Source organism: Oncorhynchus masou, chromosome 22 (genome assembly GCF_036934945.1).
Source record: "Oncorhynchus masou masou isolate Uvic2021 chromosome 22, UVic_Omas_1.1, whole genome shotgun sequence".
In the NCBI taxonomy this organism is placed as follows: Eukaryota; Metazoa; Chordata; class Actinopteri; order Salmoniformes; family Salmonidae; genus Oncorhynchus; species Oncorhynchus masou.
Window position 1 is genome coordinate 39858795 of NC_088233.1, and position 15286 is coordinate 39874080.

General features: G+C 39.9%; 1 protein-coding gene across 2 annotated transcripts in view; it reads left to right on the forward strand.

Annotated features, from left to right (window-relative positions):
- Nucleotides 1–15286, forward strand: part of ntrk3a (neurotrophic tyrosine kinase, receptor, type 3a) — a 245422-nt gene that overhangs the window by 116918 nt on the left and 113218 nt on the right. For both annotated transcript variants that reach the window (XM_064930201.1, XM_064930202.1), the window contains exons 5-11: nt 1888–2042; nt 2610–2752; nt 3166–3307; nt 6980–7279; nt 9302–9316; nt 13125–13180; nt 13780–13882. In XM_064930201.1, coding sequence (XP_064786273.1) covers nt 1888–2042; nt 2610–2752; nt 3166–3307; nt 6980–7279; nt 9302–9316; nt 13125–13180; nt 13780–13882 — 914 coding nt within the window. The remainder of the gene's footprint in view (nt 1–1887; nt 2043–2609; nt 2753–3165; nt 3308–6979; nt 7280–9301; nt 9317–13124; nt 13181–13779; nt 13883–15286) is intronic.

Below are 15286 nucleotides of genomic sequence, written 5' to 3' on the forward strand. Positions count from 1 at the left end.
AGAACTCAGCACATTGTAATTGATGGGATTAAGTCAGAATTTCTTGAAGTACATAAAGGTACCACAGGGGTCAATTTTTGGACCAGCTCTCTTCACCGTTTATATAAATCCCATTGGTCAATCTGTTAAAAATGGTGAACTTCATCTATATGCTGATGATACTATTATGTATGCTATTGCCCTGACTGTTGATCTGGCTGTGTCAAAACTACAGTCAGATATTATAGCTATACAGGAATCACTTGCTGATTGAAAACGTGTGCTTAATACAGGCAAAACAAAATACATGTTGTTTTTAAACTCTCGTAAGAATGTTTCAGATTAACTAAATGTTCAGTCATTAGATGGTTCTCCAATCAAACGTGTTCCAATATATAAATACTTAAGCATTTGGATTAATATGGATTTGACATTTTAAAAACATATAGATCAGCTGGTTAAGAAGCTAAGATTTAAAGTTGGCTTTTTCTACTTAAACAGATTGTGCCCTTCTCTAAGCAGTAGGAAGCAGATTAAACTTTCAGTCAACCTTTTTCATCTGTTCTTGATTATGTTGATATTTGTTTGTTTGTTACAAGTGACAGTTTTGATACTCATCGCTACATCTTGTATTAAAAGATTGGCTGGACTTCGCTAAATACCCGTATATCTCCACATGACTCCCTTTTTGGTTATAAGGCCCTACTTCATTATAAGGCCCTACTTCATCACAACTTCCGTCTTATCGAACTACACTGTTGAAGTATAGACAGCTATGTTGCCTAACCGTTCACAGAGGTTCTTTTTAATACACTGAATTTCTGGAACAAAATTCAAAATACATTTTATCTTGATGTTTTGGTGATGTTCGGGTAATTTTAATGATTGAAATGGGGAGTTTTATTATTTGTGGAGGAATGTAACTGTTTTTCTGGGTGATTTGTGATGTTATATTTGCACTTCCCATGACTGTGTTTTTATAATTTTTGTGGATGACACATTGAATTTGGCCTTACTGCTATTAACACATAAAATGCATTGAATAACATATTCATACATAGCAAAACATATAGTAAAAACAAATCATTTGATTTGTCTATCCTATATCTATGAGATTAAAAAAAGACCCATATACCTTTGACGTGGAAATGCCCAATTCACTTCCGTAAATGTTTTCCTCCTGATACCGGTTTGCCTTCAGATGTGATGCTTGTAGAGCAAAACGTAGAGCAAAACAGCCTACATGCTTGTGCTTTTGAGAGTCTCAGCTTTCAATAGTGGGGTAGACTAAATAGTTTCTAGTTCAAACCATTTGGACTTGACAGACGTTTTTGTGAAAGTAACTTTTTGGCATCCTATCATTTCCAACAACACTGACTTGGGAAGTGCCTGTCTACCACATAGGCGAATGGCCGACATGGGCGGATTCAGTGGATCGCGACGCAGCCCATGCAGAAAGGAAGTCTATAGCGTGAACACACAGGGTTTTGTTTCACCGATTTTCACGCAGGGACAGACATTTACCTATGAGGTTTTTTTATATGAATGATTTAGCCAGGGCTCATGCAGGGCCCATGTTTGTTGAGGGAAAAGCAAGTCCAAATCATGTCCACCCTCTCCCAGCCCCAGTCACACGGTACAGTTAGCCCAACCTGGCCTGGAGATGAGATGAAGTGTCTCCAGTTCCTCCCCAGGCATGTTGTGATCAATGTTTGGGGCTGGACTGAATGATAACAATGTCCTTCACGTACATCTGACTGCACATTAAATGACCACAGTTGCATTGTGTTGTTTCTCAACATATATTTTCTCATCCTCTCCTATATTCTCTTGCGCTCTCTCTCTCTCTCTCTCTCTCTCTCTCTCTCTCTCTCTCTCTCTCTCTCTCTCTCTCTCTCTCTCTAACAGGAGGCTGGAAGAAGTGGTGTTTGAGTGTGGCTGTGATATCCGCTGGATTCAGCTGTGGCAGCAGCGAGGGGAGGCTGGCCTGCACACCCAGCTGTTATTCTGCAACAACGGAGCCTCCAAGATCCCTCTCCAAGCTATGAATATCTCCCTCTGTGGTACGAGCCACCACCGCCATGATCCCCTCTCCACACTCTTCAATCATCCCATGGTTGAAGAAACTGGTTGAATCAACATTGTTTCCACATCATTTCATCCCCCAAAATTATGTCTGATGACGTTGAATCAACGTGGAAAACTGATTTGATTTGCAAAACGTCATCAACGTAGAGGAATTTAGTATTTTTTTCACTCAACATTTAACCTCCATCCATTGCCATAGATTGTCAACTAACGTTGAATTCACATGAGTTGACAACTCAACCAAATGTAAATCAAAAGTAGAGGTTTAAATTTGTCTGCCCAGTGGGTAGGCCATATATATCACTTTCACAAGAATTACCTAAACGCCTGACGTAACTTATCTCATGAGAGTCAAGCAAAAAGAGTGATGACAACTCACCTTTGTGAACCTCTGCTTGTTCCTTCCTGTCCCGCTCACAAATAGAATTCACAATAGCTTAAAGTGTCTCTGTCAGAATTTCAAGTGTGCTGTGTCTGGCTGCTATTGTATTCTCTCTCTCTTTCTCTCTCTGCCCCCCCCCCCCTCTCCCTCGCCCCACCAGACTTGCCGGACATTAGTGTGACCCACTATAATCTCACAGTGATTGAGGGGGACAGAGTCACCGTCACCTGTAATGGATCTGGATCCCCCCTCCCTGAGGTGGACTGGACCGTCAATGACCTCCACTCCATCAACACTCACCAGGTGGGTTAGCCAGGACACACACAAAGGAACCCATAATGTGCTGTGCTATTCTTCATTGTAATGGTCGAACCATTGTGCTTTGTCTCTAGGTAGCTGCAGGAAACAACTTGGCGTGTGACCTTGGAGTTAGTTTTAGCTACAGTGCAACTTTAGGGTGCATTCTATTTAGATTCCAGGCAGTTCTGGAATTCTGTTGTTGTGCTCTGAAGATAAATTCTATGTCCAATTGAGGAAATTAAATGGAACTGACACCAACTGTGTTTGTGTGCTTGTGATTTTTCATAGCTTTCTGAAAATGCAATTAACCTGCTTTATGCAGAGAATTGTAGCTGAATAAAATAAATTGTCTGCCCCAATGCACTGTTTTTATCCTACAGTATCACTCACTTGTCTTTCTCTCCTGCTCTGTCCAGTCTAACGTGTACTGGCCCAATGTCCACTCCATCAACCTGACCCTGGTCAACGTGAGCCGTGATGACAACTTCTACATGCTGACCTGTATAGCAGAGAACAAAGTGGGGATGGCCAACGCCTCCATCCAGCTCACTGTCCATTGTACGTAGCTACCAATGACCAGTTCAAGTTCAACATTTTATTTATCAAATTGCAGATCACAAACACTCTCAAGTGTTTGCTGTTTGATGATGGTATTCAGCTCAATATTCATCTCAGAGGCCAATGTACCAACAGATAACACCAATATTCATCTCAGAGGCCAACGTACCCACAGATAACACCAATATTCATCTCAGAGGCCAACGTACCCACAGATAACACCAATATTCATCTCAGAGGCCAATGTACCAAACGATAACACCAATATTCATCTCAGAGGCCAATGTACCCACAGATAACACCAATATTCATCTCAGAGGCCAATGTACCAACAGATAACACCAATATTCATCTCAGAGGCCAACGTACCAACAGATAACACCAATATTCATCTCAGAGGCCAATGTACCAACAGATAACACCAATATTCATCTCAGAGGCCAACGTACCCACAGATAACACCAATATTCATCTCAGAGGCCAACGTACCCACAGATAACACCAATATTCATCTCAGAGGCCAATGTACCAACATATAACACCAATATTCATCTCAGAGGCCAATGTACCAACAGATAACACCAATATTCAGCTCACAGTCAGACCATGAATAATGTAGAGGTGTAAAGCACCTTGTTACAACACTATTTAGATTTTAAATGCAGTTAAAGCGGCAATCTGCAGCTGAAGCAATAACAAAGTGTTCTCCCCACCCCTGTTTCAGTAAAAAGCCGAGGGATGGGTATATATGATTCATTTACAGGTAAAAAAAAAAATGGATGTAACAACTGCAGATTTCCCTTTTAATGAGATGTTTAATTGTATTATTTTATGTAAATGCTGCCATGCATATGTACATTCTTCTATAAAGTAGACTAGTGGAATTATATGTGTAAAATGCCTCATTAAGGAACCTCCCTTTTATGATGACTATTGAACTTAGGCTACAATCTAGAGAGATTGTTTATGTTGGATAACTACTCATCCATTCTGTAAGTTTTATTTTATTTTACTAGGCAAGTCAGTTAAGAACAAATGCTTATTTACAATGACGGCCTAGGAACAGCTGGTTAGCGGCCTTGTTCAGGGGCAGGACGACAGATTTTTACCTTGTCAGCTCGGGGATTCAACCTTTCAACCTCTCTAGCAACCTTTCTGTTACTGGCCCAACACTCTAACCACTAGGCTACCCAGTAACTACTCTTATCCATTCTATAAGTACTCCTATCCATTCTATAAGTACTCTTATCCATTCTATAAGTACTCCTATCCATTCTATAAGTACTCCTATCCATTCTATAAGTACTCCGATCCATTCTATAAGTACTCCTATCCATTCTATAAGTACTCTTATCCATTCTATAAGTACTATCCATTCTATAAGTACTCCTATCCATTCTATAAGTACTCCTATCCATTCTATAAGTACTCTTATCCATTCTATAAGTACTCCTATCCATTCTATAAGTACTCCTATCCATTCTATAAGTAGTCTTATCCATTCTATAAGTACTATCCATTCTATAAGTACTCTAATCCATTCTATAAGTACTCCTATCCATTCTATAAGTACTCTTATCCATTCTATAAGTACTCCTATCCATTCTATAAGTACTCCTATCCATTCTATAAGTACTCATATCCATGCAATGCTATCCATTCGATCATTGCTCCTTTCTATCCTATTCTTACCATTCCAATACTATCCCATCCATTATATAACTAAGCCTACTCTTATCCATTCTATCAGTAGTGTTATGCGTCCTATCCTCTACATTCTGTAAGTGCCGAGAGGTCATTGTGTTGAGTATTGATCCGTGCGAGCTGGCGGGTGCTTCCCTTGGATGCTTCATTGATGAGAAGGCAGTAGTCCTTTCCGTGAAAGATGACAGCGATTTATAGAATGTTCATCACATAATGTGCGCGATTGCTTTCCAGCAGAGTGAGGAGAGGGGAGCTCTGACCCTGTTCGTTGGGAAACATCTGGAAGGTCCTGCTAGTTATTCAGTGGCGGTGCACTGGTGCTGCACTGCAAAGCCATTTGTTTTTGTTTGTGATGTTCTTTATGAAACCACATGCTCTTTTGGTTTTCTTGGTAATTGCCAATCATCCCAACAGCCGCTTGGCGTGTCTGTTGGAAACTCCTTAAAACAGAGAGTCAACAGCTGTGGTGATTAGTTAGACTAACTGACAGTCAAGCCAGGAAATAATTGCTGTCAGTTTGATATTCGCGTCACTAAGGTTCCACACTTTATGTTGGCACGATGTTCCTATGATCATCACAAAAAACTGTTTTCAAGGAACACTCAAAGTTGGAACCAAATTAGGTTATTGAGATCGATGGCATAAGGGAATCATTGTAGGGTCTCTGAAGAACCATAAATGGGATGGTCCTTTGAAGAACCATACAAAATCCCAAACAAGGAATGTTTCGGCCTTCCAGGATCGGAATTGAATAGCCCTGCTGTAGGAGTTTAAGCTGCATTTGCATATTTTACATGGTTCCTTTAGAGTGAATTTTAGAGTTACCAGTACCACCCATGACTGTGTTTGCTAGAGATACAGACATGGTTGTTGCATTCATTCATTTTCAGTCCTGTGGCCTTCAACAAGTGAGATCCTAAGTGAATATATTGTCAATAAAATTGAATGATTGTATTAGTTTAGAAAAATGTGTGTTATTTATATTTCAGTAGCATAGAATTAATGAATCAATCAATGTACATATATTGAAACAATATTTAGAACTTTTCTTTTCTTTTCAGTTAAACACCCCCAACGTTGCTTTTATCTATAATTATTTTTAAATTTAAGCATTTAATTGTTACTATGGTGGACATTTCTCTGGTCCAGACTTACGTCCTTTATTAGACCACACTGTTTCCATCAGCTGGATACCATTACAGGGTAATATGATAATTGTTTGTTGCTCCTGCATTTACATTCATACTGACGGGCGATGGCAACAGGGGTGTAAGTAACACTATTCTCTCAGTACCCAATACATACAGTATTGATTGCCAGAGATAATGATGAGATCCGCAAACTCAAGTCTCTCTCTCTCCTACGCTCTCTTAACCTCTCTCACACTCTCTCTCTCTCGCTCTCTCTTTCTCCCTGCTCTCTCTCAAGCACTTAGTTTTCACAGAGACCCCCTGCGTTTTACCTTGCATTAACTAACAATGAAGAAATTGGCATGCTCTCTTAATGTGTATATTAACAGTGAATCGAAGTATGATTGATGCTTTATGTGAGCTCAGTATGGCACATTTACAGCCCTGTAATTGCAGATGGTTAGCTAGCTTTCAACATACCGACCATGGCTGTGGAGTTACAGTATATGGTGGGCGCTTTTATGAGGTGTGATATTATTACTGCCTCTGGCTGCCATCCTTCAGAGCGGGTGATGTGTCCACTCAGCCAAAAGCCTGGAGACAACCCAATGGTCCTGTGGTCAGCAGCCACATCCTAGCAGCAGCTTCAGAGATCAACAAAACACCATTCATACTGCTGGCCTTCAAACCACTCACAAGCAAGAAATAACAAGTCACACCCCCTGAACATTGGCACATAGTGTAACTAGAAGATTGTGTGTGTCACATGTCATGATGCCAACACATTGAAAACACATCTCTGACATACCTCGTTTATGTCTGTCCTCCCTCCCAACAGTCCCCCCCACCATCCTGAAGCTAGACGAGCCCGAGCGTCGCCATGAAACCTGCATAGAGTTCACAGTGCGTGGTAACCCCCAGCCTACCCTGCGCTGGTTCCACCGGGACAAGGAGATCCCCCCCAGTGACTACATCCGCACTGAGATGGATACCTACCAGGACTACCTAGAGGGATGCCTCAACTTCAAGGACCCCACGCACCACAACAACGGCAACTACACTCTGGAAGCTAGCAACTTCCTAGGAGTCACCACCAAGACAGTGTATGGACACTTCCTCAACGCCCCGTTTTCAGACGGTAGGTAGATTTGACTTGCCATAGTAGCTATGTAGAGCAATGCAGGTAAAAAGTAGCTTTATACCTGCGACCTTTCGTGAGTCCAACAGGATATTGCATGGATCGGAGCAGCAGAGCTTAAACTGTTAAGTGCTACTGTCTTATTAACGGGTTCTCTGGTGAATGTAGAAACAGTCTCTCTCGCTGTCACGCCTCTATTAATAAAGGGGATTTATTTAGAGGTGAAGATAAGATCTCATTGGGAATGTTGCTCTATTCTTTAGAGAGAAATCCTTTACTTGTAGATTGTCATTTGATAACAGTACAAGCTCCCAGGTCCTTCATTCCCCTCCCTCCCACCCCACCCATCATACCAAGACAGCACAAAAAAACGTTTGAAATATATTTTTTAATAGCAATAAATAGTAATACAATGGTAATCACAACAGCACTGCTCACAAGAATGTCAGATGAAATGTTTTGTTAGCAGCTCCAGCAACATTTGGCCTATAACAGTTCCCCTCAACCCTGGTCCAGGCCCATTGGGCCCACTAATCTGTAAAAGGTTGAAAATGATTTGGTGTTTCACATCCTGTTTAGTGCAGAACTAGATCCTTCCAGAGTTTCCAGTTTACTGTAAATGAGAGCCGCTCCACATGTATAGATGGTGTAACTGAACTCGTCATTGGTCATTCCGAAAGGTCAAAGGGCCAGTGTTTTGCTCAAACAAAGAACACGAGAAAATATAGTTGTGAATTATTTAGTACTTGTTCAAGACCTGATTGAAGCTTCAAATGCAAATGATCAAATGACAAAACATTTAACAGGTCTTTCACAATTTTATGTTGATAAAGTAAGACAGTTGAATCTGTAAGGTATTTATCATATTCTTCTAAATAAAAAATGTGACATTATATTTCACTTTCATGGAAGAAAAAATAACTCACTCTTGTACAAAACTTAAGCCCACAGGGCTCAATGTGATCCACCAGTCATCCATTATGCTACTGTCCTGACCTGAGTCTTTATATTTAGATGGTACACGGCATGGATGGTTGTTCAGATGAATTAAAGCACAGTACAGTTGAGTTAGATGATATGATTGACAGTTGTAGTAAGAAGACATGTAGTAAGGAGAAGGCTGTTTAACTTGGACTATTAGCATTAGTGGCTGCAATGCTACACAAAACAAAAGTTCATATTGAGTGAATTCCGTTTTTCCTACAATGTAATAACATTTTGTACTCTCATTTTTATTGACACATACTTTCTTGGATTGTTTTGGAGCGTTTCATCTGAGTATTTGGTGTGCTCTCAGCTGTCTGAGTTTATGAAGGACCCAAAGACAGGGGAAGCACACGCAAATTTGCCTGTTTATATATTTGACCATAGAGTTTGCTAGAGGGAATGTGACCAATACAATGTGATTTGATTTGACCTCTGCTTTAATTTACATAGCCCATTTGGAATGTAATATTATTTTTAATCTCACAAAGTTGCATGGCAACTGTGGCCTATAATTAGTGCCAAACTCTACCCTAGGAAAAGTATTACATTACCAGTGTCTTCCTTAAAATGTTAATTGAAATATTAACTGAAATTAAATAAATCATTATAATCAATCAATATTCATGCTATTAACCATTTGCAATTTAAAAACATTTGATTATACTGTCTGAGAGACAGTGTCTGCCAAAACATTATTTGTGTGTTATGGTGCGGCCTTTTACATATACTGAAACACTAGAAAGTCTTTTCACATCACTCTCTGAAAAACACAATGATCCAGATTGAAGAAACACTTTGGTTGTTTCAAACTACTTCGATTCTGTTTTGAAATCCGTTCAGTAACACTTTCATTGTGTTTACATTCAAACACCTGCACTACTTGTCATGGTTTTACTACGCAATGATGGTGTTTTGAGTCTTTCTATTTTAACAGTGGAGAGTGAAAGCGGCGTTCTTCTTTGAACATGCCCTGTGCATATACACATTGGTTGAACACGCCACTGATGATGACTCTTCTGTCTTCTTTTCCCACAGATTATGGTGATTATGGTAAGTGATCTTTTCAGACAGTCAACAAGAAATAGTACCATGACATAAATAGTACCATGACATGAATAGTACCATGACATGAATAGTACCATGACATAAATAGTACCATGACATGAATAGTACCATGACATAAATAGTACCATGACATGAATAGTACCATGACACAAACAGTACCATGACATGAATAGTACCATGACATGAATAGTACCATGACATGAATAGTACCATGACATAAATAGTACCATGACACAAACAGTACCATGACATGAATAGTACCATGACACAAACAGTACCATGACATAAATAGTACCATGACATAAATAGTACCAAGACATGAATAGTACCATGACATGAATAGTACCATGACATAAATAGTACCATGACATGAATAGTACCATGACATGAATAGTACCATGACACAAACAGTACCATGACATAAATAGTACCATGACATGAATAGTACCATGACATGAATAGTACCATGACACAAACAGTACCATGACATAAATGGTACCATGACATGAATAGTACCATGACATGAATAGTACCATGACACGAATAGTACCATGACATGAATAGTACCATGACATAAATGGTACCATGACATGAATAGTACCATGACATGAATAGTACCATGACATGAATAGTACCATGACACCTAATAGTACCATGACACAAATAGTACCATGATACGAATAGTACCATGACATCAATAGTACCATGACACGAATAGTACCATGACACGAATAGTAGCATTACATGAATAGTACCATGACACGAATAGTACCATGACATAAATAGTACCATGACATGAATAGTAGCATTACATGAATAGTACCAAGACACGAATAGTACCATGACATGAATAGTACCATGACATGAATAGTACCATGACACGAATTGTACCATGACACGAATAGTACCATGACACAAATAGTACCATGACATAAATAGTACCATGACACGAATTATACCATGACACGAATAGTACCATGACACAAATAGCACCATGACATAAATAGTACCATGACATAAATAGTACCATGACATGACTTGTACCATGACATAAATAGTACCATGACACGAATAGTACCATGACATGACTTGTACATGACATAAATAGTACCATGACTCGAATAGTACCATGACATAAATAGTACCATGACATGAATAGTATCATGACATGAATAGTACCATGACATGAATAGTACCATGACACGAATAGTACCATGACACGAATAGTACCATGACACAAATAGTACCATGACACGAATAGTACCATGACACAAATAGTACCATGACACGAATAGTACCATGAAATGAATAGTACCATGACATGATAGTACCATGACACGAATAGTACCATGACACGAATAGTACCATGACACAAATAGTACCATGACACAAACAGTACCATGACATGAATAGTACCATGACATGAATAGTACCATGACATGAATAGTACCATGACATAAATAGTACCATGACACAAACAGTACCATGACATGAATAGTACCATGACACAAACAGTACCATGACATAAATAGTACCATGACATAAATAGTACCAAGACATGAATAGTACCATGACATGAATAGTACCATGACATAAATAGTACCATGACATGAATAGTACCATGACATGAATAGTACCATGACACAAACAGTACCATGACATAAATAGTACCATGACATGAATAGTACCATGACATGAATAGTACCATGACACAAACAGTACCATGACATAAATGGTACCATGACATGAATAGTACCATGACATGAATAGTACCATGACACGAATAGTACCATGACATGAATAGTACCATGACATAAATGGTACCATGACATGAATAGTACCATGACATGAATAGTACCATGACATGAATAGTACCATGACACGAATAGTACCATGACACAAATAGTACCATGATACGAATAGTACCATGACATCAATAGTACCATGACACGAATAGTACCATGACACGAATAGTAGCATTACATGAATAGTACCATGACACGAATAGTACCATGACATAAATAGTACCATGACATGAATAGTAGCATTACATGAATAGTACCAAGACACGAATAGTACCATGACATGAATAGTACCATGACATGAATAGTACCATGACACGAATTGTACCATGACACGAATAGTACCATGACACAAATAGTACCATGACATAAATAGTACCATGACACGAATTATACCATGACACGAATAGTACCATGACACAAATAGCACCATGACATAAATAGTACCATGACATAAATAGTACCATGACATGACTTGTACCATGACATAAATAGTACCATGACACGAATAGTACCATGACATGACTTGTACATGACATAAATAGTACCATGACTCGAATAGTACCATGACATAAATAGTACCATGACATGAATAGTATCATGACATGAATAGTACCATGACATGAATAGTACCATGACACGAATAGTACCATGACACGAATAGTACCATGACACAAATAGTACCATGACACGAATAGTACCATGACACAAATAGTACCATGACACGAATAGTACCATGAAATGAATAGTACCATGACATGATAGTACCATGACACGAATAGTACCATGACACGAATAGTACCATGACACAAATAGTACCATGACACGAATAGTACCATGAAATGAATAGTACCATGACATGATAGTACCATGACACGAATAGTACCATGACATGAATAGTACCATGACATGCAAGAACCTGGAAGTCTCTAGCTCAAACACACAGATTAAACTGAAACAAAAGGTGATTAAAACAACTCTAGGGGGGTTATGGTAAGTGATTTTCCTTTTCAGACAGTCAACAAGAAATAGTAGCAGGAAATATGTAAATAGCACAGTGACGTAAATAGTACCATGGCATCTATTTAATAAGCAGAGCAACAAAAAGGTCATGGGAGCTTACATTTGATGTAATTTTAATCTTCTGATATTCACTACCCTAATTCCAAAATGTTGTTGCCACCTTATACTGCCTACATTAGCTGGATAAGACTCAAGGTTACAGCTAGACACCTCTATCATTGGAGGACCAACAGGCTCATTTAGTCTTTTAATCTGTTCTAATTTAGGAGGTAAATGTAGAGGCAAGCACAGCCACTGACCTTCATCCCCAGGCTCTCAAATTGACATCACGCCAGAGCTTCATTGGGATTTTCCACGCATAATAAATCCTGAACGCGAAAGGGAAAGAGTGACAGATTGTTACTGTCAGGGCTCAAAATGATGTTGGATGAGTCCACTTGGTGGTAGGAAGGCAGGAAGAGGCCGGGCGGGACAGACGGGCTCATCAGAAACACCCGGCGCTGTTCTGTTCTTTTCTGTTCCGCTACACCACATTGCTTCGCACCACGGCCTGTTAGCAGAGAGCATGATGTGAGGGCAACCCAGGGGCATTAGTGTCTCCATAGAAGTGGATACAAATGAGAGACTTGAAAAGGTCTCATTGTATCAGAAATGGAAGCAGATCTGTGAAGGGCAACAACCCAACGGACTCTACACAGTTTACAAAGCATTAAGCATAACATCAGTTAGCTGCAAGAAATGTGGGCGTGTGCTATAATTCTTTGATCTGGTACACACTGTAGGTCATACCCACCCTTCTCCCCTCCCATCATGGATTCCTACTCTGTATGTGCATCTCTATGCCTATGGCTAGTTGTTCAGAATGATTGTGTAGACTGCATGTTAGGTATTCAGGATATACTGCACATGTAACTGTCGGTTGCCTGTCAGTACTTTCATCAATGGTGTTTGTTTTGTCTTCATCACAGGGACTCCAACACCGACCATCACAGTAACACACAGGCCTGAGGAGGACACATTCGGGGTGAGTTTGAGAACACTGTGGTGCTCAACTAAGTGGCTTTTCTAATCTAGTGGAGATACAGCCTGTATACACAACATCAACTTCTTCTTCTTTTTCCTGGGAACAACAACTAAAAAGAGGCTTTAGTTTGAGCTATTTTAATCCGTTTCCTTTTCACTCCCTCGCCTTGTAGCTCGCTCCTATCTGCCTTTTCCTTTCTGGCCACTGTGTTTAACAACTTCTTAAAAATGTAATTTCGCTCATCTTTGTGCTGTAATTGACGAGATGGAGATTATTTCTTCATTTGAAGGTTTTAATGGGGAAGAGAGCAGTGACATGGGAGGAGAGACGACTTCCAATTGTTTGGAGGTCCTAATTATACCGTATGACGGTTTTTCTCTCTCATTTTGGGCTTCTCCTTTTTGATTTCTCTTTGTTTTGTTAATGCCAGCGGAGAATGTATAATGGCAGTTTTCAGTAAAACATTGCACTACTAATCCAGTTTTCACAAGCCCTGCATTTACTGTAGGCTTCATGACTGTTGGCTATTCAGTTTTTTTGAGATAGATATCTATATTGTGAGACTTACTCTCACTAAGCCCTGTCTTGTCGTCTTCCAGGTGTCTATTGCTGTGGGCCTTGCTGGATTTGCCTGTGTCCTTCTCGTTGTCCTGTTTGTTCTCATCAACAAATATGGCCGACGTTCGAAGTTTGGAATGAAAGGTAAGAAACAACCAGTGTTCTTTTGAAAGGAAGTTATCATTTAGACATTGTTTTCTTAGATAGTGCCTCAGCTGCCAAAATGAGACATTATACAGACTTTGTGCTTCTTTATCCCTTTCAGGCCAAGTACATTGTTGTGTTGTCTTTCTATGACATCCACCTGTGGTATTTCAATTCTTTCAGAATTTCTGAGGACCCTATTTTTTTTTCCAAAGCATTCCTCTCAACCACACCCTACCCCAAATCTATTGACACAACCTTAAAACCCCACCTCCCACTAGATTTAGATATTTACATCAACAATAATAACCTTCAATTTATTTATCCTATGAAAATAAACCAAAAACTACATTTTCTCAATAAAATTGTGTTTTTCAAATGAACTCTCAAAGATGTTGATATATTGGCTCATGATTATTACATTTTTCAGGGAGACCGCATTGCATTTCCCCTAGCAACCCCACTTGGGGTCATAACCCCGACCCCAATTGGGGTTGCGAACCTGACTTTGAATACCACTGCCATAAACTGTATGCACGGTCCACTTTCTCATCTGTATACAGCACACAACAGTATCGCTACTTACACTTTATTTGATCTAGTGCTTGTCTTGGTATGTGGGCCGACAGGCGGAGGTGGGGGTAATGCTTGCCATATTGCAGATTTGATCCCTGTGAAGAATGAGTTTGCAGTAGTGTCAGTAATGCCAACCAATTCCAAATATGGCTCAGTGCAGCCTAAGCTTATATTTTTTGAATCACGTCCAAGCACTACTTATCAATGTCTTCTGGTGGCTGATGCAGCTGGTTCCGCTGTGTATCGTGTTGGGCTTGGTGCTTTCTCTGACTGCAGCAGGAGGGGGTGACGGTGATGCAGTAGTAGTAACCACCTCTCTCTCGGCTTCATGTCCCTTCCCCTGGAACAGCCCTGTCTTAGGTATTGGCTCTGCTGCTGTTATAAACTGTATGACAGTGTTTACAGTGTTTCAGGTAACACCTGTCGGCTTTGGCTGATGGTTATGCATTGCCTGGTGCCATTTTGTGTAGACATAACTTAGGGGAATTTAGACAACCTCTCTCACTCTCTCTTTCTTTCCCCAGTCTCTCTCTCTCTCTCTCTTTTTCTTTCCCCAGTCTCTCTCTCTCTTTTTTTTTCCCCAGTCTCTCTCTCTCTTTTCTTTCCCCAGTCTCTCTCTCTCTCTTTTCTTTCCCCAGTCTCTCTCTCTCTCTTTTTCTTTCCCCAGTCTCTCTCTCTCTTTTCTTTCCCCAGTCTCTCTCTCTCTCTTTTTTTCTTTCCCCAGTCTCTCTCTCTCTTTTCTTTCCCCAGTCTCTCTCTCTTTTTCTTTCCCCAGTCTCTCTCTCTCTCTTTTTTTCTTTCCCCAGTCTCTCTCTCTCTCTTTTCTTT